Source organism: Heteronotia binoei, chromosome 2 (genome assembly GCF_032191835.1).
Source record: "Heteronotia binoei isolate CCM8104 ecotype False Entrance Well chromosome 2, APGP_CSIRO_Hbin_v1, whole genome shotgun sequence".
NCBI classification, from domain to species: Eukaryota; Metazoa; Chordata; class Lepidosauria; order Squamata; family Gekkonidae; genus Heteronotia; species Heteronotia binoei.
The window spans coordinates 27780958-27804690 of NC_083224.1; the positions used below are offsets into that span (position 1 = coordinate 27780958).

Below are 23733 nucleotides of genomic sequence, written 5' to 3' on the forward strand. Positions count from 1 at the left end.
CTGCATGCCAAGCAGATATTCTACCACTGAGCCATAACCCTGCTCCTCCCTCCTGTTGGTGGCCCTAACCCTAGTGATTTAATTTAATTTTTTATTTATACTTCACTCTATCCTGCAAGCTGGATATTAAAGTATTAGAGATGCATAGAGCTGAAAGGGATACAATGGAATATCTGGTCCAATCAAAGCCAAACATACCCTGTAGCAAATTTCACTTGCAAAATGTGTTGCTTTCACCTGCTTCCCCTTTGGGGGGTGGTGGTGGGTGGGCTCCCTCTGGGAATCCTACCCCCCCAGGGAAAGTGCATGCGCAATACATAGCCTCTCCTCTCCCGGTGTAGTGAACGCCGCGTGGTCACTGTCTGGCTATGCCTGGCAGATGGTCACTGCAATGGCCTCTCCTGCATTACTGCATCCGTAGCAACACCTTCTCGCTGGTCCCCCCCGTTTTCACAGAGTTTGCTACGTCATGGTGCGACCGAAGTGTCCGGCGGTATAACCGGATGGGCAGGCTGGGCCCACCAACCTCGTCAGCCTAAGAGAAGGAAAACTCTAACATCAAACCCGGGCAGATAGAGCTCGTTAATGTAACACCTACCACCTGGAGGACTCACTGCCGGCGTCCCGGCTTACTGGGCCATGGCAGATGACCCCCAGGTGAAAGGGTGGAGCCAGTACCGCGCACACTGCGCTTCACCTAAAAAATTCCTCTGCGCAGGCCTGAAGGGCATATCCACACACACAACTCACAACGCATCAAGTCCTGCAGTGATAGGCAAGGGGCGAAACGGCAGGTGGAAGGTGCCACTGGAAGCCGCAGTCCCGATCCTGCATGTAGGCGGTTCAGGAAGACAGTCCAGCAGTTCAGCTACCTGGGGTGCATCATCTCCTCAGATGCCAAGATCGACAAGGAGATTGACAACAGGCTGGCAAAGGCAAACCGTGCATTTGGCCGACTGCACAAAAGAGTGTGGAGCAACAAGCATCTGAAAAAAGGCACAAAGATCAATGTTTACAAAGCAGTTGTGATGACAACCCTCATCTATGGCTCCGAATCGTGGGTTTTATACCGTCATCACCTGCGACTCCTTGAGCGCTTTCATCAGCGCTGCCTTCGCACCATCCTCAACATCCACTGGAGTGACTTTGTGACCAACACTGAAGTCCTCAAGCGGGCAGAGGTTACCAGCATCGAGGCACTGCTGTTGAAGACGCAGCTGCGCTGGGCAGGGCATATTTCTAGGATGGAAAACCACCGCCTTCCCAAGATTGCCCTGTATGGCGAACTCTCCACCGGCCATCGAAATAGAGGGGCACCAAAGAAGAGGTACAAGGACTCCTTGAAGAAATCCCTTAGCACCTGTCACATCAACCATCACCAGTGGTCTGACCTAGCCTCAGATCGCAAAGCATGGAGGCACACCATCCACCAGGCTGTCTCTTCCTTTGAGAACACACGCATAGCTGGTCTTGAGGACAAAAGGAGATTGAGGAAGAATCGCACTGCTACAGGACCAACCCTAAATCAGACTTTTCCCTGCAGCCGCTGTGGCCGGACCTGCCTGTCCCACATTGGTCTTGTCAGCCACCAGCGAGCCTGCAGCAAACGTGGACTATTGCACCCTTCTTAAATCTTCGTTCGCGAAGCCAAGCCGAGAGAGAGAGAATGACATTCCCATGAAATCTCAGCAATCCCCTTCATTTCATCCCAGCGCTATAAGACCTGCTGGACCTGGACAATAGCCCATGCCTGTGAGGCAGAATTCGCCATTTTAGTGCCTATTGTGACTCTGTAATTTTAGATTTTATATATTTTAAATTGGTTTTTTTACTGTTGATTGTTTTTATGATGTAACCCACCCTGAGCCTGTCCTACAGGAAGGGCAGGCTAAAAATAGAATAAAATAAATACAAAATATGATTGAGAGCTTCTAGTCTACCAAACATGCGGCTCAACTGTAACCATTCAGGGGAGAACTGGGGGTGGGTGGGGGTGCCCCAGCTATCTGCAGCATCACATGGACTCCACTGCACCTCCGGGGGGATGAAAAGGCCCCAAACCGTTCCATATCCAATACCTGGATCTTCTCTCAGCTCTTCCAAATGCAGCTTCTCGCCAAGAGAGGTGGCATTGGCTGTGGCTGATCTACGCTCCTGCTGCGTCTCTTCTGAGGTAAGTGCCTGGCATGAGGGGGATGAAGGGTCACTCAGCATTGCTCTGGTGGCACCGTCAGCAGGGCATGCTTTGACTTCAGAATCTAGGACACCATGACATTCTAGCATTAGTTAAACCATCAATGAGCAACTGAAGCCCACCTCCCTTAGTTCAGTGCTGAGTCAAATACAGTGCCCTCATCCTATATAAATGCACCTCTCCACAGCAGGGCTCTGCACTGCACTGGAGAGAGTCTCATGCTCTGCAGGGGAGGGGTGTCTGAGAGGAGACAAAGATCTGGGGAAGGCTTAGAGCTGTCAGCCTCTAGGTTGGGGCTTAGTGGTCTCCCAGAATTGCAACCAGGGCTTTCTTTGAGCAGGAACACACAGGAACATCATTCTGGCTGGCTTGACACCAGGGGTTGTGGCCTAATATTCAAATGAGTTCCTGCTGGGTTTTTTCTAAACAAAAAGCCCCGCGCAAAACAATGGTGATGTCATGGGTTGTGGCCTAATATGCAAATGAGTTCCTGCTGGGCTTTTTCTACACAAAAAGCCCTGATTGCAGCTGATCTTCACATTACATAATATCACTTATTGATTCATTCATTCATCCATTCATTCATTTTCTCCACTTCTCCTGGGGAAAATGGCAGCTTTAGAAGGTGGATTGAATGGCATTATAACCTACTGACGTCTCTCCTCTCCCTAAACCCCAGTCTCCTAGACTCCACCCTCAAACTCCATCCTTCCCAACCTGGTGGAACTCTCTGCTGAGTTAAATCCATGCCCTGTGGGACTTGATGCAGTTCTGCTGGGCATGTAAGGCAGATGTTCCACTGGGCATTTGGTTGAATACAGCAAACTGTGTCCATCTGGCTTGCACTCCCACCCACCCACCTACAAAGATGGTAGCAAGATGGTAGCATAACTGGAAATTTAGATTGCCATCTGAGCAAATTTGACTGATATTTTATTGCAATTGTAATGTTTTAAGAAAAAGAAGAAGATAGAAGATATTGGATTTATATCCCACCCTCCACTCCAAAGAGTCTCAGAGCGGCTCACAATCTCCTTTACCTACCTCCCCCACAACAGACACCCTGTGAGGTGGGTGGGGCTGGAGAGGGCTCTCACAGCAGCTGCCCTTTCAAGGACAACCTCTGCCAGAGCTATGGCTGACCCAAGGCGATGCTAGCAGGTGCAAGTGGAGGAGTAAAGAATCGAACCCAGTTCTCCCAGATAAGAGTCCGCACACTTAACCACTACACCAAACTGGCTCTCCTATACAACATGTTGTTTATTTATTGCCATACACCACTCAAAGCCCAGTTTATAGGCAATGGCGGTATTTTTTTTAAAAAAAATCAAATTTAATAAATAAATAAATAATCTCCAGGAACTTCTAAATCCAAAGCTGGTGACCCTAGGGAGGTAGACTGTACATAAATCTCCCTAAGACAGTTTCTGATATTGTCCCATACTATGGAGATCAAGAAACAGAACCCAGGATTAAGCTACGTGAATAAAGTGGTGGGGCTACACAGATAGAAGCATTCATTCTCAATGTTTAGGATTACCAGGGGCAAGAGAGAGATTTAGCCTCTATTCCAAATGGTGCTTTCAAGTGCATCACTTTCCCCTCCCTCCTTAATAAGTAAAACGGATAAAAGGAAGTACTTCTTCACCCAAAGGGTGATTCACATGTGGAACTCACTGCCACAGGAGGTGGTGGCGGCCACAAGCATAGCCACCTTCAAGAGGGGTTTAGATAAAAATATGGAGCACAGGTCCATCAGTGGCTATTAGCCACAGTGTATGTGTGTATATAAAATTTTTTGCCACTGTGTGACACAGAGTGTTGGACTTGATGGGCCGTTGGCCTGATCCAACATGGCTTCTCTTATGTTCTAAAAAGTTGTTATTCATTCCTGGGAGGAAAACCAAAACATTGGCCTTAGGGAAATCATTGTGTTGAAGGTGGGAGGGAAAGCAGCATGGTATAGACCAATCTTGTCAGATCCTGGAAGCTAAGCAGGGCCAGTACTTGGAAGACTCTGCAGAGTTTTCAGCTAAATTTTAATAAGAATTTCCTGACAGAGTGGTTGCTTAGTAGAACAAGCTTCCTCGGGAGGTGGTGGCCTCTCCTTCTTTGGAGGTTTTGAAACTGAGGCTAGATGGCCATCTGACAGCAATGAAGATCCTGTGAATCAGGCAGATCATGAGAGGGAGGGCAGGAAAGGTTGCATCAGTGCTTAGCTCTCGTGGCCCCTTCTTACACACCCAGGGAAATGCCAACAACCACTCTGGGGTCAGGAAGCAATTTTCTCCAGGTCAGTTTGACTAGGGATTCTGGGTTTTGTTTTTTGGGTTTTTTGTCATCTTCTGGGCATGGAACAGGGGTCAGTGGGAATGTGTGGGGGGGAAGGTGTTTGTGAATTACTTGCATAGTGCAGGAAATTGGACTAGATGACCCCGGAGGCTCCTTCCAACGCTATGATTCTATGAAGGCAAACTACTTTGGCTTTTCACTTGCATTGAATGGTCCTTGCTGGGTTTGCCATGTCGGCTGCAACTTTACAGCACTTTACTTTGTGATGGAGGCAAAACCTGGCCCTGCCCTGGCTCCAGGTGGCCCAACCCTTGCTGATAGGGAATTGTCTGAGGAAGGGGTACAATCTGTCTTTGTGCATTGGACTCACACGGTTGCAACGTGTCTCTCAGAGATCCTTGTAATGCACAAGCCTCCAAATACACCCTCCCTGATATCACAACACGTTGATGGGCATTGTGCTGTTTTTTAAATAACTGAGATAATTCCCTTATCTCAGACATAAGAATTGCCTGCTTGCAAATGTTAATGAGATGTCATACAAGGGGCCGATTGCCTCCCCGACTTTCTCACAGCAGGGAGAATGGATGCATCACAGGAAAGGAATTCCCCTCTTTCCAATCCAGCCTCCGATAGAGGATGATGGGACATTTTTCACTGCAGAAAATTTACATCATCAGGCCATGGAGGTGAATGAGATCTGCTTAGGGTTGTACGCTTTTGCTTTATAGCCTATGTAGAGCTTGGTACTGCTGTAATAAAACTGACCCACGTAATTAGGCTAACCCCAAAGGAAAAGCTGTTGCTTTTTAATGAGCTACCGTTATTCACATAATTACAACATGTTGAATGTTATTCTGCATGTTAATGTCCATACAATCACCGGTATATTGATCTTTGTGCATGACTAAGTGGTTTGCTAACAGCAGAATGTAATCAGCACCCTGGACAGCTCCCCAGAACCGCTAATGCAGGTTCTCTGACTTTGGTGAGAGATGTTCCATAAACTACACCATTCTTGTATGGTCAGCCTTCTGTGCAGACAGTAGAATGCAGTTACCACAGAACAGGTTTTCTTTTCCAGGATTCATAACAGGCAGCAATGATTGGTCATGCATTCTTACTTATAAAGTCAATAGACATGATACATAAATGGTCCATTAAATCCTATATATCTTGTAAATATGTTCAGAATATAAAGCCATAACAACCCACAGGGATATATAATATATCAGTGGCCACCAATATTCTCACTAAGCTGAAGAGTCTTGCGAGCAAAAATTCTACTTTGTGAGCTACTGGCATTAAAGTTGTGAGCTACTGCATCAATTAGTGTGCACTAGAGTCATCCTTCCTGAGCTAAGACAAAAATGTGTGAGCTGGAGGCCAAAAATCTGTGAGCTAGCTCATGCTAATTCAGCTTAGAGGGAACACTGGTGGCCACTGTTGTGCAGTTCAAGACACTGGAACTTTTCTTGTGTGTGTGTGTTTTAAGTAGCAAACAGTTGAATAAAACGTGTTTGAAAAGAGAATACATCCTGGATCCATGATCAGCCATCAGGAATCTCATGTTCTACCCACAACTCTGTTCAATACTGAGATCCTGGTTATGATCTACAGATACCTTACAAGAAGTGCCTTCCCCATTGTGCTGTCCAGAAATTACAAATGAGGTGGTTGTGTTGGTCCCGGCAACTGACTGTACTAGGACCAGTGTTCCCTCTAAGTCTCTGGCTCACAAATTTTTGTCTCAGTGCAGGAAAAATGGCCTCAGAGCAAGCTAATTTATGTAGTAGCTCGCAACTTTAAAGCCAGCAGCTCACAAAGCAGAATTTTTGCTCACAAGACTCTACAGCTTAGAGGGTGTATTGACAAGGACCCAAAGAGTTCAGAAAACACAACCTATTGCACCATTGCAAATCACTCAGGGAAGACCCAGTCTCCATTATTATCCTCCTGTCCCACTGATCATGACTTTTTACACAGTGGGATAGGAGCCTGTCTCACCTCACTCAAAAATGATAGCCGAGCACTATCATCCAAGCCAAAGCAATTACCAGGAACACTGTCAAAAACACCTGGCAAGATCTCCAGCTAGAGGACTTACATTTCTCCTCCTTGGACAACTTTTAATCAGGAGCTTGTGACAAAATCCCTTTCCCCTTGTCATCGCTTCAGGTACAAATTTCTGGAGGGGATGATTTAAAGGGACTTGAGTGTCTGGGTCTCACTTGCTAGCCTCCCCTCTTCTGCGCAAGGCCATTCTGCAAAGATGAGTTTGCGAATGCTTTGCAATTTTAAGGACATGGGGGAAACCGGGCCTGCCTGCCGCAGAGCTCCCGATGCAACATTTTTATAGGATGAGCCCACCCACTCTGCCTCGTAATCACGTTCAAGGGGGAAAAGTTACAGTTCTTAAAATAGCCTTTGCAGCAGCGCCGTTGCTATGATACGGTAGAAGGAGAGCTCATTGCCTACGTTTCCACTCATTGTTGAAGCCAGCCCGTACATAATCAGGGGCATATTAATAGCCGCCCGCATTGTTCAGCGGGCACATCTTTTTTCATGCTGCACCGTAAAAATCTAGTCGCTTGGGCAAAGCCACAGCTTTTGTAACAGGCTGCAAAAAAAGAAAAGGACAGCTCCATCAGTGTTGACAAGGTGTTTCAAGGTAGCCCTACTGGATAAGGGCTCCCTGGTTTATATAGGCAGAAAATGGTCAGGTCACATAGAATAGAGAAAGAGTTGTGTGGAGGGGTGGGAGAAGAGTGGTGCAGAGAAGAAAATAAGGTAAAAGAAAATAAGGTAGGGGTAAGCAAACTGTGGCTCAGGAGCCACATGTAGCTTTTTCACACATATTGTACGGCTCTTGAAGCCCCCACCGCCCCATTGGCCAGCTTAGAGAAGGCATTTATCTCTTTGAAGCCAAGCCATTGGAGAATGCATTTAAAGTTAAAGTTGCTTTATTTCAACCTCTCCTTCCTTCCTTCCTTCCTTCCTTCCTTCCTTCCTTCCTTCCTTCCTTCCTTCCTTCCTTCCTTCCTTCCTTCCTTCCTTCCTTCCTTCCTTCTTTCCTTCCTTCCTTCCTTCCTTCCTTCCTTCCTTCCTTCCTTCCTTCCTTCCTTCCTTCCTTCCTTCCTTCGTGACTCTCAAACACCTGATGTTCATGCCTTGCTGCCCTCAAACATTTGACATTTATTCTGTGTGGCTGTTTTATTAAGCAAGTTTGGCCACCCCTGAAAAAAGGCATCGGGCAGTGGGGAGGTGCCTTCTAGCAAGGAGAGATGAGTAGAGGTAACTTGGTCATGAAGACAAAATAAGCATTGCAAAGCTGAGCAGGAGGACAGAAGGACTGGAAGGGAAAGGGAATGCATCACAATGAGGAGGGATGGAGAGAAAAGACAAGTGGGTGAAGCTGTTTGAGTTCAAGATGTTCACTGAGCCCAGCATAGGAGCAGGCAGTTCCAGGAACTGGGCTCCAGATCAGCTCCTAGAAGATCTAAGGAACAAGTCCTTACTCTGCCATTGCTCCTGCACTGCATTTCCCAAGTCCTCATCATGGTCTCATAACTATTGTTTGTCATCATTTCACTGACAGCTGAAGGATCCCTAAATTGTAAACACAGTACTGTAGGGATGGCCAACGGTAGCTCTCCAGATTTTTTTTGTCTACAACTCCCATCAGCCCAAGCCAGCATGGCCAATGCTTTTGTAGGCAAAAACTGGAGAGCTACCGTTGGTCACCCCTGCAGTACTGCATCAGATCTCATGGGAATGGGTCATTCATCTATTCCTCTTGTGGTGGTACTTTCATGGTCAGGAACTTTCTGCTGATGAATGAGGCCACCATTTGTGGAGTGCAGGGCTGGAATCAAAGTACCATGAGGTAGGGCAGCTGTCAAGACCCAGGGCTTCTGGGAAGACCAAATTCTCCATCCATGTATCTCTCCTGGCACCCAACCATATGCCCTTCCCTGCCCATTCATTTGCAAGTGCTCCACCACCCATGCTTCCAGTTTCCCAGCACTGACGGGGAAACACATGTGGGTGTTTTAGAACAGCAACACTTCTGTGCCGGCGAGCACCATTGGGGAAAAGGGCATGCATGTGATGTGTGTGGTTGTGACCAGAGGTGGCCAAACTATGGCTTGGGAGCCACATGTGGCTCTTTCACACATATTGTGTGGCTCTCAAAGCCCACACTGCCCTATCGATCGACTTGGACAAGGCATTTCTCACTTCAAATCACTTCTCCAAGCTGAACCAGCCAGAAATTTGGAGAATGCATTTAAAGTTAAAGTTGCTTTCTGTCCACCTCTCCCTGCCTCCCCCCTCCCCGTCCTTCCTTCCTTCCTTCCTTCCTTCCTTCCTTCCTTCCTTCCTTCCTTCCTTCCTTCCTTCCTTCCTTCCTTCCTTCCTTCCTGTTGTCAAAATCTGATGTTCATATCTTGTGGCTTTCATACATCTGATATTTTTTTCTGTGTGGCTGTTACATTCAGCATGTTTGGCCACCTCAGGCATAGGCAGTTGTAGGGCTTCTGACCTGTGTAGTCAGGTGGGCGAACCACAGGTGTTTGGCTATTAAAGAAAACATGAGGGGGCTCATGGGGTGGCAGAAGTCAGCCCCTGGACACAGCCCCCTCAAAATCCGGAACTGGCACTGATGGACTTGATCCACAAAATGGATCCCCCTTGCCCTTTCAACCATCTGATGGCACAAGCCCTTGCCTATCTTACCTTGCTCCCAGGGGTGGGATTCTAGCAGGAGCTCCTTTGCCTACAAGGCTCTTTTTGGTAAGCTCTTGGAGGATTGGCTACATCAGGGATGTGTGGCCTAATATGCAAAGGAGCTCCTGCTAGAATTCCACCCCTGCTTGCTCCTCTTCTGGCACTCAAGAGGAAGGAAAGGTAGGTTATAGTGTTGTGAATGCTGGCTTCTTGCTGATGTGAGGCCTCTTGTTTAGGTACTCATCTGGGTGTGGAATCCATATTTTGGGACACCATATCTGTTTTATCAGTTCTGTTCTATGCAGCCACGACATCACTAGGCCCTGTACTAAGAGCCCTGCAAGCTCTTGGAGGATTGGCTACATCAGGGGGTGTGGCCTAATTTGCAAAGGAGTCCCTGCTACAAAAAAGCCCTTATATTAAGTCTTGTTCAAGTGTGTAGAATGCAGAGGAGATTTGAATGGTGCTGGCTTCAAGTCACAGCTAGTCGTTCTCTGAGGCAATAAACTGGTTACACTCCATAGGACAAAAACACCAAGCCAAACAAATGCCTCTAATATCTCTCTAAATCAGGTAAGACTCACAATCTCTTTTTGGAAGAGGGCACAGCAATAGCCTCATAGTCACTGTAATAACTCAGGAGATAAACGTCAGGACTTGCCTGGAGTCAACTGAGGCCAAACTGAATAGTTTTAGCTCATGGGGCATTCTTGTGCACAAACACTACCAACTCAAGCAGCCTACTCAGACTATTCAAGAATATTTAATAGGCCTTACCAAGGCTTTTTTTTGTAGCAGGAACTCCTTTGCATATTAGGCCACACACTCTTGATGTAGCCAATCCTCCTGAAGTTTACAGTAGAACCTGTAAGAAGAGCCCTGTAAGCTCTTGGAGGATTGGCTACATCAGGGGTGTATGGCCTAATAAGCAAAGAAGAAGAAGTTATTGGACCCCAGAGTTGGAAACGACTGCTGCATGCACAGGGGACTTTTCCTTTCTTTTCCTCTCTCTGAATCACAGACTCAAATTGGCTTACAACCTCCTATATCTTCTCTCCCCACAACAGACACCCTGTGAGGTGGGTGGGGCTGAGCAGGCTCTCCCAGAAGCTGCCCTTTCAAGGACAACCTCTGCTAGAGCTATGGCTGACCCAAGGCCATGCCAGCAGCTGCAAGTGGAGGAGTGGGGAATCAAATCCGGTTCTCCCAGATAGGAGTCTGCAAACTTAATCACTACACCAAACTGGCTCTCAAGGAGTTCCTGCTACAAAAACAAGCCCTGGTCCTTACTCCCAGGAAAGAGTTCTTTGGATACTGTCCTGAAGCAAAATTGGGTGGTGAAATTTAAGTGACGCCTGTTGAAGAGTGGCATCCAATCAAATACAGAAAACCAGAACTGTCCGGAGATCTTCTTTGGTTAACTGTGAAATCACGGAGGCATGACGGGAAAGCCCTGGGGGATAGCTGAGATTTAATGTGCTCTGCTTTACATAATATTGCCAATCTGACAACCGCAAATTATTGCATTAAAATATGATCTAATTGGAAAAGATTAGGATGTAACTGCTGCATACCTTGCCTTAATCAGAACAGGCTTAGGAACAGTCATTTAAAAAGACATTGCTGGGTAAATTTTAAACTGAGGTTAATAAATGGCATATGTTACTAAGTCATAAACTAAAACCCCTAGGACTGAAAACATCCATTGTTTTAGGAAGGGAGAACACGGATCAGACCACATCGCTCTCGGCTACCCATTTATTCACACTCTTCTGACTAGGCAACTGTGTTGCATTGTAAATTTGCTTGATGCTTTTATTGGTATCATATAACCAGAACTTAGACAAGAAAGAAACAAAGCCCCAGCACTAGCTATTCTTCCTCCTGTGTCTCTGGAAGAGAAGAGAAGCAAGAGCAGTTCGACCTGGCTGTCGTTTGCACATTAATTTTCCCCCTTCCAAAAATAATCTGGATTTGAAACAGGCTCAGCAAAAACAATTTTTTAAAAAGCCTAGATGATAAAATGGGGTATTTTGGTGCCTATTCCAAAGATTGGTCCTGGAGATGTTCCTGTGAGTGCAGTGTGGCCCAAGTGGCACTGCAGTGAATCCTACCCCCTTCCCGAAAGTTGCAGAAAAGGGCAACTAAAATGATGGAAGAAGATGAAAGAAGATGATATTGGACTTATATCCTTCTCTCCACTCCGAATCTCAGAGTAATCTCCTTTACCTTCCTCTCCCACAACAGGCACCCTGTGAGGTAGGTGAGACTGAGAGAGCTCTCCCAGAAGCTGCCCTTTCAAGGACTATGAGAGAGCTATGGCTAACCCAAGGCCATTCCTGCAGCCGCAAGTGGAGGAATGAGGAATAAAACCCAGTTCTCCCAGGTAAGAGTCCACACATTTAACCACTAAACCAAACTGGACCTCAAATACTTTCCCTATGAAAAAAAAGTTAAAGAGGCTAGGGCTCTTTAGCTTAGAGAAATGACAACTGAGGGGGTGACATGATAGAGGTTTACAAAATTATGCATGGGATAGAAAAGGTAGAATTATAGAATCATAGAGCTGGAAGGGACCACCAGGATCATCTAGTCCAACCCCTTGACAATGCAAAAAATTCACAGATACTTTCCCCCACATACCCCCAGTGACCCCTGTTCCAGACCCAGAAGGTGGCAAAAAACCTCCAGGATCCCTGGCCAAACTGCCCTGGAGAAAAATTGCTTCCTGGCCCCAAAGCAGCAATCAGCATTTCCCTGGCTGTGCAAGAAAGAAGTACTTTTCTCCCTTTCTCACAATACAAGAGCTCATGGGCATGGTTACTCAATGAAATTAATGAGCAGTAAGCTCAGAATAGATAAAAGGAAGGTATTTCTTCACCCAAAGAGTAATTAACATGTGTGGTGTGTTCACACTACACTAAATAATGGGTTTTACATCTGGATTTTTGCTGTTCTTGCACAGTAAAAATCCCGATGTAAAACACATTATTTAGTGTAGTGTGAATGCTCCGGTGGAGTTCACTGCTGCTGGAAGTGGTGGCAGACACAAACATAGACAGCATCAAGAGAGGATTGGATAAACCTATGGAGCAGAGGTCCGTTCGTGGCTATTAGCCACAGAATAGTTGGAACTCTCTTTCTGGGACAGTGATGCTCTGTATTCTTAGAGCTTGGGGCGAGCAACAGTGGGAGGCCCTGCAGATAGACCTCCAGAGGACACCTGGGTTTTGACCATTGTGTGACACACAGTGTTGGACTGGATGGGCCAATTGCCTGATCCAACGTGACTTCTCCTTTTTCAAAATTGAACTGAAAGCATTGGGTAAGGCCGAAGTATCATTGCAGGCAATCCATACAGTTAATCAAAATGGGGCTGTTGTTCTTTGGGGACAAAAAAATCAAGCCAACAGTGGAAGATATAAAGTTGCAGGCTCTCTACCCAAATGCATACATTTTTTTCACACCTAAGCAAAGGAAGACAGTATCAGAAATGCTGTGTCCATGCCACTGGGTATCTGTATGGAGCATTCCGGAAGAGAAGGTGGCATGATGTAGCCTAATCTCATCAGATCTCAGAAGTGAAGCAGGGCTGGTACTTGGAAAGGAGTAAGGACATACCAGCTTGGAGCTTACCGGTTTCTATTCCTTATAAAGTTTATATCTCTGGTACCCTGCACTACATTTTATGACATACATAGCCTGGTCCAATAAAATGACATCAGAGCACATACAGAGAGGCTAAACACAGGAATATAGGCAGAACAACTGTCGAGAGAAACTGCACTTTTTGAGAGTTGACTCAAAAATATACAGTAGCTTTTTATGAGAAATCAACCTCAATTTGGAATATTATAAACCTTCCTGCCCTTTCTTAGATGTTTATATTTTTATATGCTTAAAACGTTTTCAAGTGTGCGCTCTTTGACAGTGATTATAGGCCACTGAAAAAGGCACATCAAACCAAAATGCATTTGGCCTGCTGGTTTTATGTACAAAATCCTTTTGGGCTCTGTAGCTAAGTTCTGATGTATTGACGGGCCTGTCAGTTTTATGTACAAAATCCTTTTGGTCTGTAGCTTAGTTTTGATGAGCTAATATTATTGTTGAACAATTGCATTTTATTTTTTATGTATGATGTACATGTTTTCAATTGTCACATAGTGTAATAAATGCCTGTAATACTTTTAAATTGCTAAACTCGACCTTTGAGTACCCAACAATAGAAATGAGCCAGAAGGAAGAAACACTGGATGGAAAATATCCATGATTGTAAAAGAAGAAAAAAAAAGAAGACTGCAGATTTATACCCCACCTTTCTCTCTGAATCAGAGTCTCAGAGCAGCTTACAATCTCCTATATCTTCTCCCCCCACAACAGACACCCTGTGAGGTGGGTGGAGCTGAGAGAGCTCTTTCAGCAGCTGCCCTTTCAAGGACAACCTCTGCCAGAGGTATGGCTGACCCAAGGCCATTCCTGCAGGTTCAAGTGGAGGAGTGGGGAATCAAACTCAGTTCTCGCAGATAAGAGTCCACACACTTAACCCTACACCAAAGCACACCAGAACCTCCCCACTCAGCTCTTTCAACTGTTGAGCAAAAACAGGATTAACCAAAAGGCTAAGTAAGTTCTAGAGTTCAGTTTCAGCCACCCTAGACATTTGTGCCATGCTTAGGTTAGCCTTCCTCTTTGAGAAGAAGACAGTATGTTATCAAGCTGCCTGTCCTCAACTCATTTAAAAAGCCTCGGAGCAGGAGGAATGTATGCTTTTCGGCAGCTGTGGTAAAAATTAAAATGCCAACAACATGCAAAGTAGAACATAAGAGAAGCCATGTTGGATCAGGCCAATGGCCCATCCAGTCCAACACTCTGTGTCACACAGTGGCCAAAAATGTTTTATTTATATATATATATACACACACACACACACACACACAGTGGCTAATAGCCACTGATGGACCTCTGCTCCATATTTTTATCTAAACCCCTCTTGAAGGTGGCCATGCTTGTGGCCGCCACCACCTCCTGTGGCAGTGAATTCCACATGTTAATCACCCTTTGGGTGAAGAAGTACTTCCTTTTATCCGTTTTAACCTATCTACTCAGCAATTTCATCAAATGCCCACGAGTTCTTGTATTGTGAGAAAGGGAGAAAAGTACCTCTTTCTCTACTTCATCCCATGCATTATCTTGTGAACCTCTATCATGTCACTGCGCAGTCGACATTTTTCCAAGCTAAAGAGTCCCAAGCAGAATGGCTATGAAACACACACACATACGTGGGTATGAGTTAACAGGGCAGAGGGGCAATACCTGAATCTGTATACCTGGCATGTCAGGCTGCTAACTACAGGTTGGGAAATTCCTGGACACTTTGGGGATGGAGCCAAGGGAGGGAGGGGTTTGGGGAGCATAGGGACGGACCTCTGTGGGGATATAATGCTATAGAGTCCACCCTCCAAAACAGCCCTTTTCTCCAAGGAGACTGATCTCTACTGGCTGGAGATCAGTTGTAATACTGCAAGATCTCCAGGTCCATCATTTTCCCTGGCCCCTGAGCTACCTCCCTGGACAAGCTCCATGTCATTTGCTTGGTTTGATTAGTTTCCAGGTTCTTCTGGAAATGACCAGGGGAATAAGACACCAAGATGGTCGTTCACTTGCCTTTTTCCATAATTTCCAGGAGGCCTTTCTTAATTAGCTCGTCCCGACCTTGCCTGGCAGCTGTCTTCTTCTCTAACACTGCAAAAAGGGGGGGGGGGGGGGTGAGCATGGTCAACATGGAACATCAGAGCTGACAACGCATGGAAATGAACACCACAAGAAGCTCAACGGCAAATGCAAATGAGTGCATGAGGAGTCAACTTGGAATACTGGCACAGCAGGTGAGGTGTAAGAGATGAGGGGTTCTGAGTGCTGAGATTCTCCGCCTCCCTGCTGATCAAACTCTATTACTTATTTGCAGTGCTTTTTTGTAGCAGAAACTCCTTTTCATATTAGGCCACACCCCTTTGATGTAGCCAATCCTCCTGGAGCTTACAGTAGGCCCTTTACTAAGAGCCCTGTAAGCTTTTGAAGGATTGGCTACATCAGGAGGGTGTGGCTTAATATGCAAAGGAGTTCCTGCTACAAAAAAAGCCCTGCTTATTTGCCGTGCTGGTATCCTGCCCTTCATCTGAAAAAGCTCATTTTTAACTAGTTAGGTTGACAGATGGCACCTAGGCAGAGGTCTCACAGTGAGGTTCAAGGAGGAGCAGGGATTTGAATTCAGGTCTCATCAGTGCAAATCCATCACTCAATCTACTACATCGCACTGCTAACAGGACCATGCCTCCATTACAATCATCATGCTTCCGCCATGAATTATAACTCCCGTCTCTCCACCATTCTTTGGCAAGGCTTGAACAGAAACTCAAATGCTTGCCATTTCCAAAAGTTCCTTAGTCCCTCCCCCAGCACAAACACAAAAGACATGGATGGGTTTGGAAGTCAGCTACTATCTATTCTTTATCACCAAGGAATGGACACATCACCAGGACATCTTAGGTGATCCATGGGATGCAAGAGCCGCCAGCTTGTATTGGGACAGGGATGGATGCTTGTGGTAGTTCAGCCTTCTACGAGGAAAAAAAATAGCTTGTCGCCAGTTCACCCCCACTGCTGGAGTTCTGCTCCAGTCTGTCAGGCGATGGAGACTCAAAGCGGTATTCATTTAAACAATGTAATACTTTATTGGAAACGCATAGCTTGAAACAAAGATTGAGACTAATACCTGGGTATGAGTGTTTCTGGGTCTTATGGAATCTACATCAAAGGGGTATCTAAACAAAGCCACTATTCTCAAAACAAAAGGGAGTGAAGGTGTAAACTTTCACACGAGAGTTCCTGCTTATCTTTTGGCCTCTGGGAAGATGCTAGCCAGCGGCCGTATCTAATAACGGCTACATTCCTTTGCTCCCTCTTCCACCTAAACACAGGTAGCACTTCAAACGTTCCCTTTGATATGCATGTGGACTACAGCATTACAAAGACTAGGTGTTAGTATAGAAAAGTCCATTTGGGGGGCTCATAGAATTGGAGGGACGGTGGCTCAGTGGTAGAGCATCTGCTTGGGAAGCAGAAGGTCCCAGGTTCAATCCCTGGCATCTCCAAAAAAGGGTCCAGGCAAATAGGAGTGAAAAACCTCAGCTTGAGACCCTGGAGAGCCGCTGCCAGTCTGAGAAGACAATACTGACTTTGATGGACCCAGGGTCTGATTCAGTAGAAGGCAGCTTCATATGTTCATATATATATATATATATATATATATATATATATATATATATATATATATATATATATATATATATATATATATATATATATATATATATTCATATATATAGTATTTTATAATTTCAGCTTGAGAAAGTTACAGAGCCTGACACAGTCATCCTACCAGGAACGAGTGCAATCGATTTAGCACATCTTGTGGCTTCCTTGGAGTTTTGAGAAACATTATCTTTTCTGCCACTGATTTTCAAGGCCTCTCTGCCGTCAAAGGGCTGGAGATGGGGTGGGGGTGGGGGGGTGCAGGGTACCTTGGAACTAATTCATGAACTCTGTTTGGGATGGCTTCTTAAAAGGAACAGCCAATTTCATGGGCAAAGAATTTTCATCAGCCATGAAGTGCAAGGCCAGCCACCAAGATGTCCAAGAGAGCAGCCGGCAGAGCCACTAAGGCAGCCAAGAGGGCGGGAGGCAAGTGAGTCACTGCCCCCGAGGCAGTGAGAGGCCCATGAGATGCCCAGGCAGGGAGGAGCCAGCAGAGCTGCTGGGGCAACAAAGATGGCCAGAGGGCCGGTGAGACCCAACCACCATGGCAGCGAAAAGGCCCAGCGATCAGGCAAGCCACCTGGGCAGCAAAGGTGCGGGGGGAGGGGGGAGCTGACCAAGTGACTACTGATGCTGCCAAGGTGGCGAAGTTGCTGAGGTAGGGAATGTGAGCCACCACCAGGGGCTTTTTTTTGTAGCAGGAACTCCTTTGCATATTAGGCCACACACCCCTGATGTAGGCAGTCCTCCAGGATTTGACAGTAAGCTCTGTACTAAGAGCCCTGTAAGCTCTTGGAGGTCTGGCTACATCAGGGGTGTGTGGCCTAATATGCAAAAGAGATCCTGCTACAAAAAAAGCCCTGGCTACCACTGCAGCTACTAAAAGGCTGAGCAGCTGGGCAAGCCAGTAATGCAGAAAGGAGAAGAAGGTGAGAGATAAGACAGTAATGGGTAGGGAGCAGGAAGAGAGAGAAAAAGCTTTAAAAGGAGATTGGATAGATTCATGGAGAAGTCTATCTATGGTACTAGCCATGGTGACTGAGGGAAACCTCCAAGTTCAGAATCCCAGATCCAGGAGGCAACATCACGGGAAGATCTCAGCCCTGTTGTTGGCCCTCCAGAGGAATTGGTTGAGGCCACTATGTGAGACAGGATGGTAGAATAGATGCACCATTGGTCTGATCCAGCAGAGATCTTCTTATGTTATAACAAAGGTCTCAGCCTCTATGCCCTGTTGTTGGCCCTCCAGAGGAACTGGTTGGCAAGTGTGTCAGACAGGATGCTGGACTAAATGGACCAGTGGTTTGATTCACCAGGGCTCTTCTTATCTTCTGCTGCTGCATAGGGGGCTGAGAACATCTTCCAGGATAGCCTGTGACATTCTGTTGTGGATTTCTACTTAGAATTGCAACGGAGCCTCCATATTCAAGAGTAGTCTGGCATAATGCTGGCAGTTAAACAGGAGGTGACTTGGACTATAATGGCCTGTTTATGAGTTTCTCAAGTCATCTGGCTCAGTTGTTGGAAACAGCGTATTGTACTTGGTGAAGCTTTACACTCCCCCCATGAGACAATTCTTATTTAGCAGTGATGGGTTTAGGATATTTCCTTAGCAGAACAAATGTTTTTCATTCCAGAAGGAATTGAAAGGGGGGGGGGGGCGGAAACAAATGCTACAATATTAGCATTTGATTAAAATGCACAGGCCAAAGTGGCTCCCTCTTGTCTTTCCCCACAATGTCTGAATGACCTCCCTAATTCTAAAACAACGCCAAAAACAAATGGCATAAGACTTGTCGGAACAAGTCTTGCTTGAGGGAAGAAGATATTGGATTTGTATCTCACCCCATACTCTGAATCTTAGAGTCTCAGAGCAGTCACAATTTCCTTTGCCTCCCCCCCACAACAGACACCCTCTTCGGTGGGTGGGGCTGAGAGAGCTCTTACAACAGCTGCCCTTTCAAGGACAACTCCTATGAGAGCTATGGCTGGCCCAAGGCCATTCCAGCAGCTGCAAGTGGAGTAGCAGGAAATCAAACCCAGTTCTCCCAGATGAGAGTCTGCACATTTACCCAGTACATCAAACTGGCTCTCAAACTAGAGATGGAAGAAAAGGAACAAACTAGATCTGGAAAATCTCAGGTCAGCCCGTAGCTTATCAAGAAGCCATGTCACAACATGCCACATTTGTCCCATGCTGCTTGCAAGGATTTCTAACCTCCAGGTGCTATTAGGGGTAGTGGCAAGCTGTAACCGGGAAGAAAACCTGACATCTGTTTTGTGAAAAGGCAAAATGAGCAGGGAAGGCATTAATGGAGCTCAGTGGGAGCCTTAAGCCCCCCTCCTTGGTATTTTAGACAGCATGTGATTAGACCTTGGAAACATCTGTATTTCGGGCAAGCTCACGGGTTCTACGCAGCAAGCATCCGTTGTTATAAAGAATTCGCTGAGCCTATGTATTAGGTATGCATTCAAAGTACACAAATGCCATTACTTAAGGGATGGGTCTGATTGTCCAGTGTTGGTAATGTTACCAAGGGTGCGTTCACACGACACTAAATAATGCATTTTGCAACTGGATTTTTCCTATTCTTACCAAAAAAGCCAGTTGCAAAACAGATTGTTTAGTGTAGTGCGAATGTACCCCAAGGCCAGCTCCAGATTCTGGGGGGCCCTTGGCAAGGTGCCCTTCATGCCCTCCTTCCCAAGTAAGCTAACCTTCATATGGGATAGTTTCCGTACTTTTACAGTGTGCTAAACAAATCTAAGCAGCCCCATTGCGCAAAGTGGTAAAGCTGCAGTACTGCAGTCCTAAACTCTGCTCACAACCTGAGTTCCATCCCAGCGGAAGCTGGATTCAGGTAGCCGGCTCAAGGTTGACTCAGCCTTCCATCCTTCTGAGGTGGGTAAAATGAGTACCCAGCTTGCTGGGGGGAAAGTGTAAAAGACTGGGGAAGGCAATGGCAAACCACCCCATAAAAAGTCTGCTGAGAAAACATCATGATGTGACGTCACCCCAGAGTTGGAGATGACTGGTGCTTGCACAGGGGACTATCTTTACCTTTAAACAACTCTAAATGGCAGCTACAAAGCATCACCAGCAAGGGATGGGGCAGAACCCACAATGGGGAGTGCAAGATGGACCATCTCATCTGCCCTTAACAGTGTCTGCTTGCAGAGATATAGCAGCACACATTTCTCTTGGCATAGGGATAGAGGTGTGCAAATGATTTTACCTACTAAAAGCATAAGAAGAGAGCTAGAAAAAGTGTTTGCCTGTACGTGGCCACCCATGCCTCAGGGGAGAGAAAGAGATGCATTCCGTAATGATAGCTGAATATTCTTCTGGATTGCATCCCTAACATGTTCTTAATGAGCATTCTGGAGATATCTCACAAATACTGGGTGGCAGTGTTTGATGTAAGCTGAATACTTGTGAGAAGGAATACTTGTGAGAAGGAACCAGTCACAAGAACAGACTTGCTAGCAAATGGGCATCAAAATGACCAGAACCTGCCTTCCATCATACTAAAACAGTCTGATCTAGGGTTGCCAATCCCCAGGTGGGGGCAGGGGATCCCCTGGTTTGGAGACTCTCCCCCCACTTCAGAGTTAGCAGAAAGCAGGCGGAGGGAAATGTCTGCTGGGAACTCTATTATACCCTATGGAGACTGATTCCCATAGGGTATAATGGATAATTGATCTGTGGGTATCTGGGGCTGTGGGGGTCCTGTTTTTTGAGGTAGAGGCACCAAATTTTCAGCATAGCATCTAGTGCCTCTCATCAAAACGCCCGCCAAGTTTCAAAAAGGTTGGACCAGGGGATCCAATTCTATGAGCCCTCAAAGAAGGTTCCCATAACTTTCATTATTTCTAAATGGAGGGAAGGCATTTAAAAGGTGTGCAGTCCCTTTACATGTGACGGCCAGAACTTCCTTTGAAGCTCAATTGTACTTGTCACACCTTTGCTCCTGGTCCCACCCCTCAAAATCTCCAGATATTTCTTGAGTCGGACCTGGTCCTTTGGCGCAAATGCCTCATATGTGCAACCAGATGGCACCCAGTTGTTCAAACCACACAGAGAACTAAGAGGAAAAAGAGGATCACAGGAGAATGACAGGCTAAACTCACCCTATTAAAAATTAGTTTGGAAAGTTACCGTAAATTAGCATGACTAGGTCCTTAGCTTTTTTAAAAAAAAATTCTGCACGGAGAAAAACTGCATTCTGCAACCAGCATATATTTACATATTATCCTTGTTTTGCATAATTTATTCAAGTCATAGGGAGGAGCAGGAAGCCACAAAAGGCACTGAAGTCCTCCTACTGAGCTAGAAATCTTGTTTAGCCACACCTCTGGCTGCTGAGATTTCATCCAGCACCACCCATACATTTCTACATGCATCTATTCAATCAACAGGACTAGAACCTTGTCTTTTTAAAGAATGAAATCTGAGGTTCTCAAGAAGATGGATTTTTGCTACTTATACTATATTCTATCTTTTCTTGCACTTACACAAAACTGAAGAACACTCGCAGCCCCTGCTTATACCTCACAATCACCAATAGGCCCTTTTCACATACAAATTTTTCTCTATGCTCTTACAAAGTTTTTTTTTTAAATCAAAATAGTCTACTCCCACTTACCTGCTGACGTCTGCTTTAGTTTCTCATTTTTCTTTTTCCTCCATTTCCATGGTTTGAAAATCCTGCCCAGCGTTGCAAGCTTGCTGTTCCTTCGGACGGGAGGAGTTCGAATCCCTGAGACCAGATATTCGGATCGCACTGCAGGGGACTGATCCATGTCCTCTGAAAAGGGGAAAGGAAACCAACAAGTCCAGCGGTTAAAGAAAGGACAAAAAATATCAAAGAGGCTGAAATAAAAGAGAGTTTGGTCTTCGAGTGCAAGAAAGAAGAAGATAAAAGAATGAGTGGCCACCGAATTTTGGTCAAGTGAAACTTCAAGGCTCCTATTCAAGATAAATCTTTGAGGAATTTCTAGGAAGCAAAAAGCTTTGTCAATTAGTCTGAATCGGCACAGTCCTCCCGGCTGTCACAGAAAGCACACACACACCTTAAAACACACACAAAGAAATGCTATAGAATAAACTGGACTATGAGGACATGCATGCACTTCCTCCCCTCTTATTCTGGATGGTTTCCCCAATACTTATAGTTGCTGCAATTTCTACAGTTTTAATTGATCTTCAACTTTGCCCCCCAGTTGGGATTCACTGGGGCTTACAGCATCGTTCTCCATTTTATGCTCACAACAATCCTGTCAGGTAGGTTAAACTGAGTGAATGTGACAGGCCCAAGGTCACCCAGCTTGCTTCCATGTCAGGATGCCAGCCTCCAGGTGGCACTATACTAAGCACCCTTGCTAAGTTAAGTAGTAAGTAATAGTAGTAATAGTAAGCAGTAGTAGTAATGCTACTATTTTTTGAGTGATTTCTGATTATGTTTTACAGCTATGTGTAGTCTTCGGACACACTGAAAAAGAATGTTGTGGGTTTTGCAACTTTTTGCAACTTATTGATGCATCAGAAACACTTTGATATTTTTCCTCAGCTTCTGCCTTGTAAGTATACATCGAGGTGTTTTTGGCTATAGTCATGTATTCCTGTTTGTATGAAGTTTACACTTTTGAACAAAGGAGGAGTCAAGTTGCACCTTTAAGACCAACCAAGTTTTGAATATACGTTCTGAATAAAACTTGGTTGGTCTTAAAGGTGCAACTTGACTCCTGTTTTGTTCAACTACTTCAGACCAACGCGGCTGCCCACTTGGATCTGTTTACACTTCTTTGCAGTGGTTGAGATCTGTGGTTGGAGCCCCCCATGCTAGAAGAGGATTCGAAGCAGGAATAATCAAGTCGACCTCCTGTTCGCTGGGACTCCTTTGATGGAACTGTGAAACTTGTGGGGAATTGGTATTGCTATTTAGTCTTCTATTGAACATATCCCTATGATTTTGTATCAATACGTTCTTAGTTATTTGGTCACTATAACTTCAGGATGTGAGGGCGATCTGGCTGCGACATCTGTCACCCCATTGATTGCCAGGGTTTATTCAGCTGATCTGGCTGGCTAGGCGGGTGTCCCCTACCTCCCTCACCACTCCATGTACCTCTCTCCCGAAGCCGCGCGCTCGATGGAAGAGGATGACCATCCCAGATAGAACGAGTGTACTGTTCTTCGGTCAAGGGTATACGATAGCTGCGCTCCCTTGCTAGAACCTCCAAACAAGTGGGTGAGCAAGCATCTATAGGAGAACGTAGGGTAGTCAAGCTTCCACTATAACTTCAGTTGTGCTGTCTTTAGCCTCCAGGTGGGGCCTGGGGATCCCTTGGAATTACTGCTCATTTTAAGCTTGCCGATCCCCAGATCCCAGTGGGAGATTCCCTGGTTTTGCAGGCGCCTTCCCACCCCCAGTCAGCTGGCCAGCGGGGGCAAGCCCCACCCCAACAGCCACAATGTGCCTTTCCACTTTGGATGGTTTAAGAAGATGCGTGGAAAGGCTTACTTTTTAGACGGTGTGTCTATGCCTTTAAATCTGTAGAGTCAGGCTGAGTGGGGGTCGGGTGAGCCAGCGGAACAACATGGCTGCTCCCAGTAGCTGTGAAAGCAGCCCAGGACCTCTGTTTGTATTACAGTCCTTTCAGAGGTCATTTGCATAGTAAAGGGTAAACTAGAACTTTTGGTTTCCCTGTATTAGAAGAACTTGGAACTTCAGCAACTCGTGAGCAAATTGCCCCAGTGAGACCACACAATTGAGGGACTACAAACTGTTTATTTTGGCTGCTCTCTCTCTCTCTCTCTCTCTCTCTCTCTCTCTCTGTCTATCTATCTATCTATCATCTATCTGTCTGTCTGTCTATCTATCTATTGTGTGTGTGTGTGTGAGAGAGAGAGAGAGAGAGTATACAGGGGATTTGCAGCTGCTTGGGAATAAGGAAATGAAGACTGTATTCAGCAGAACTACACTACTGTATTTTTACTTATTTATTTTAGGGAATGTGAAAGTTTCCTGGCTCCACCCCCAAGTCCCCAGATATTTTCTGTTAGACTTGGCAACCCTAGCTCATCTCCAGGCTACAGAGATCAATTCCCTTTGGTAAAAAATACTTTGGAGGAGGACTCTATTGCATTGTACCTGACTAAGGTCCCTGACTTCTCCAGGTTCCATTCCCCCCCCCCCTTTTTC

The 23733-nt window shown here is 45.8% G+C and overlaps 1 protein-coding gene across 3 annotated transcripts in view; it reads right to left on the minus strand.

Annotated features, from left to right (window-relative positions):
- PHACTR3 (phosphatase and actin regulator 3) overlaps positions 1 to 23733 on the minus strand; it is a 337426-nt gene that overhangs the window by 151006 nt on the left and 162687 nt on the right. The window contains exons 2-4 of one of the 3 annotated variants that reach the window (XM_060230708.1): positions 21175 to 21336; positions 14879 to 14956; positions 2079 to 2258 (exon numbers count right to left, since the gene is read on the minus strand). In XM_060230708.1, coding sequence (XP_060086691.1) covers positions 2079 to 2258; positions 14879 to 14956; positions 21175 to 21336 — 420 coding nt within the window. The remainder of the gene's footprint in view (positions 1 to 2078; positions 2259 to 14878; positions 14957 to 21174; positions 21337 to 23733) is intronic. The other 2 variants (XM_060230709.1, XM_060230710.1) reach the window with 2 other exon arrangements.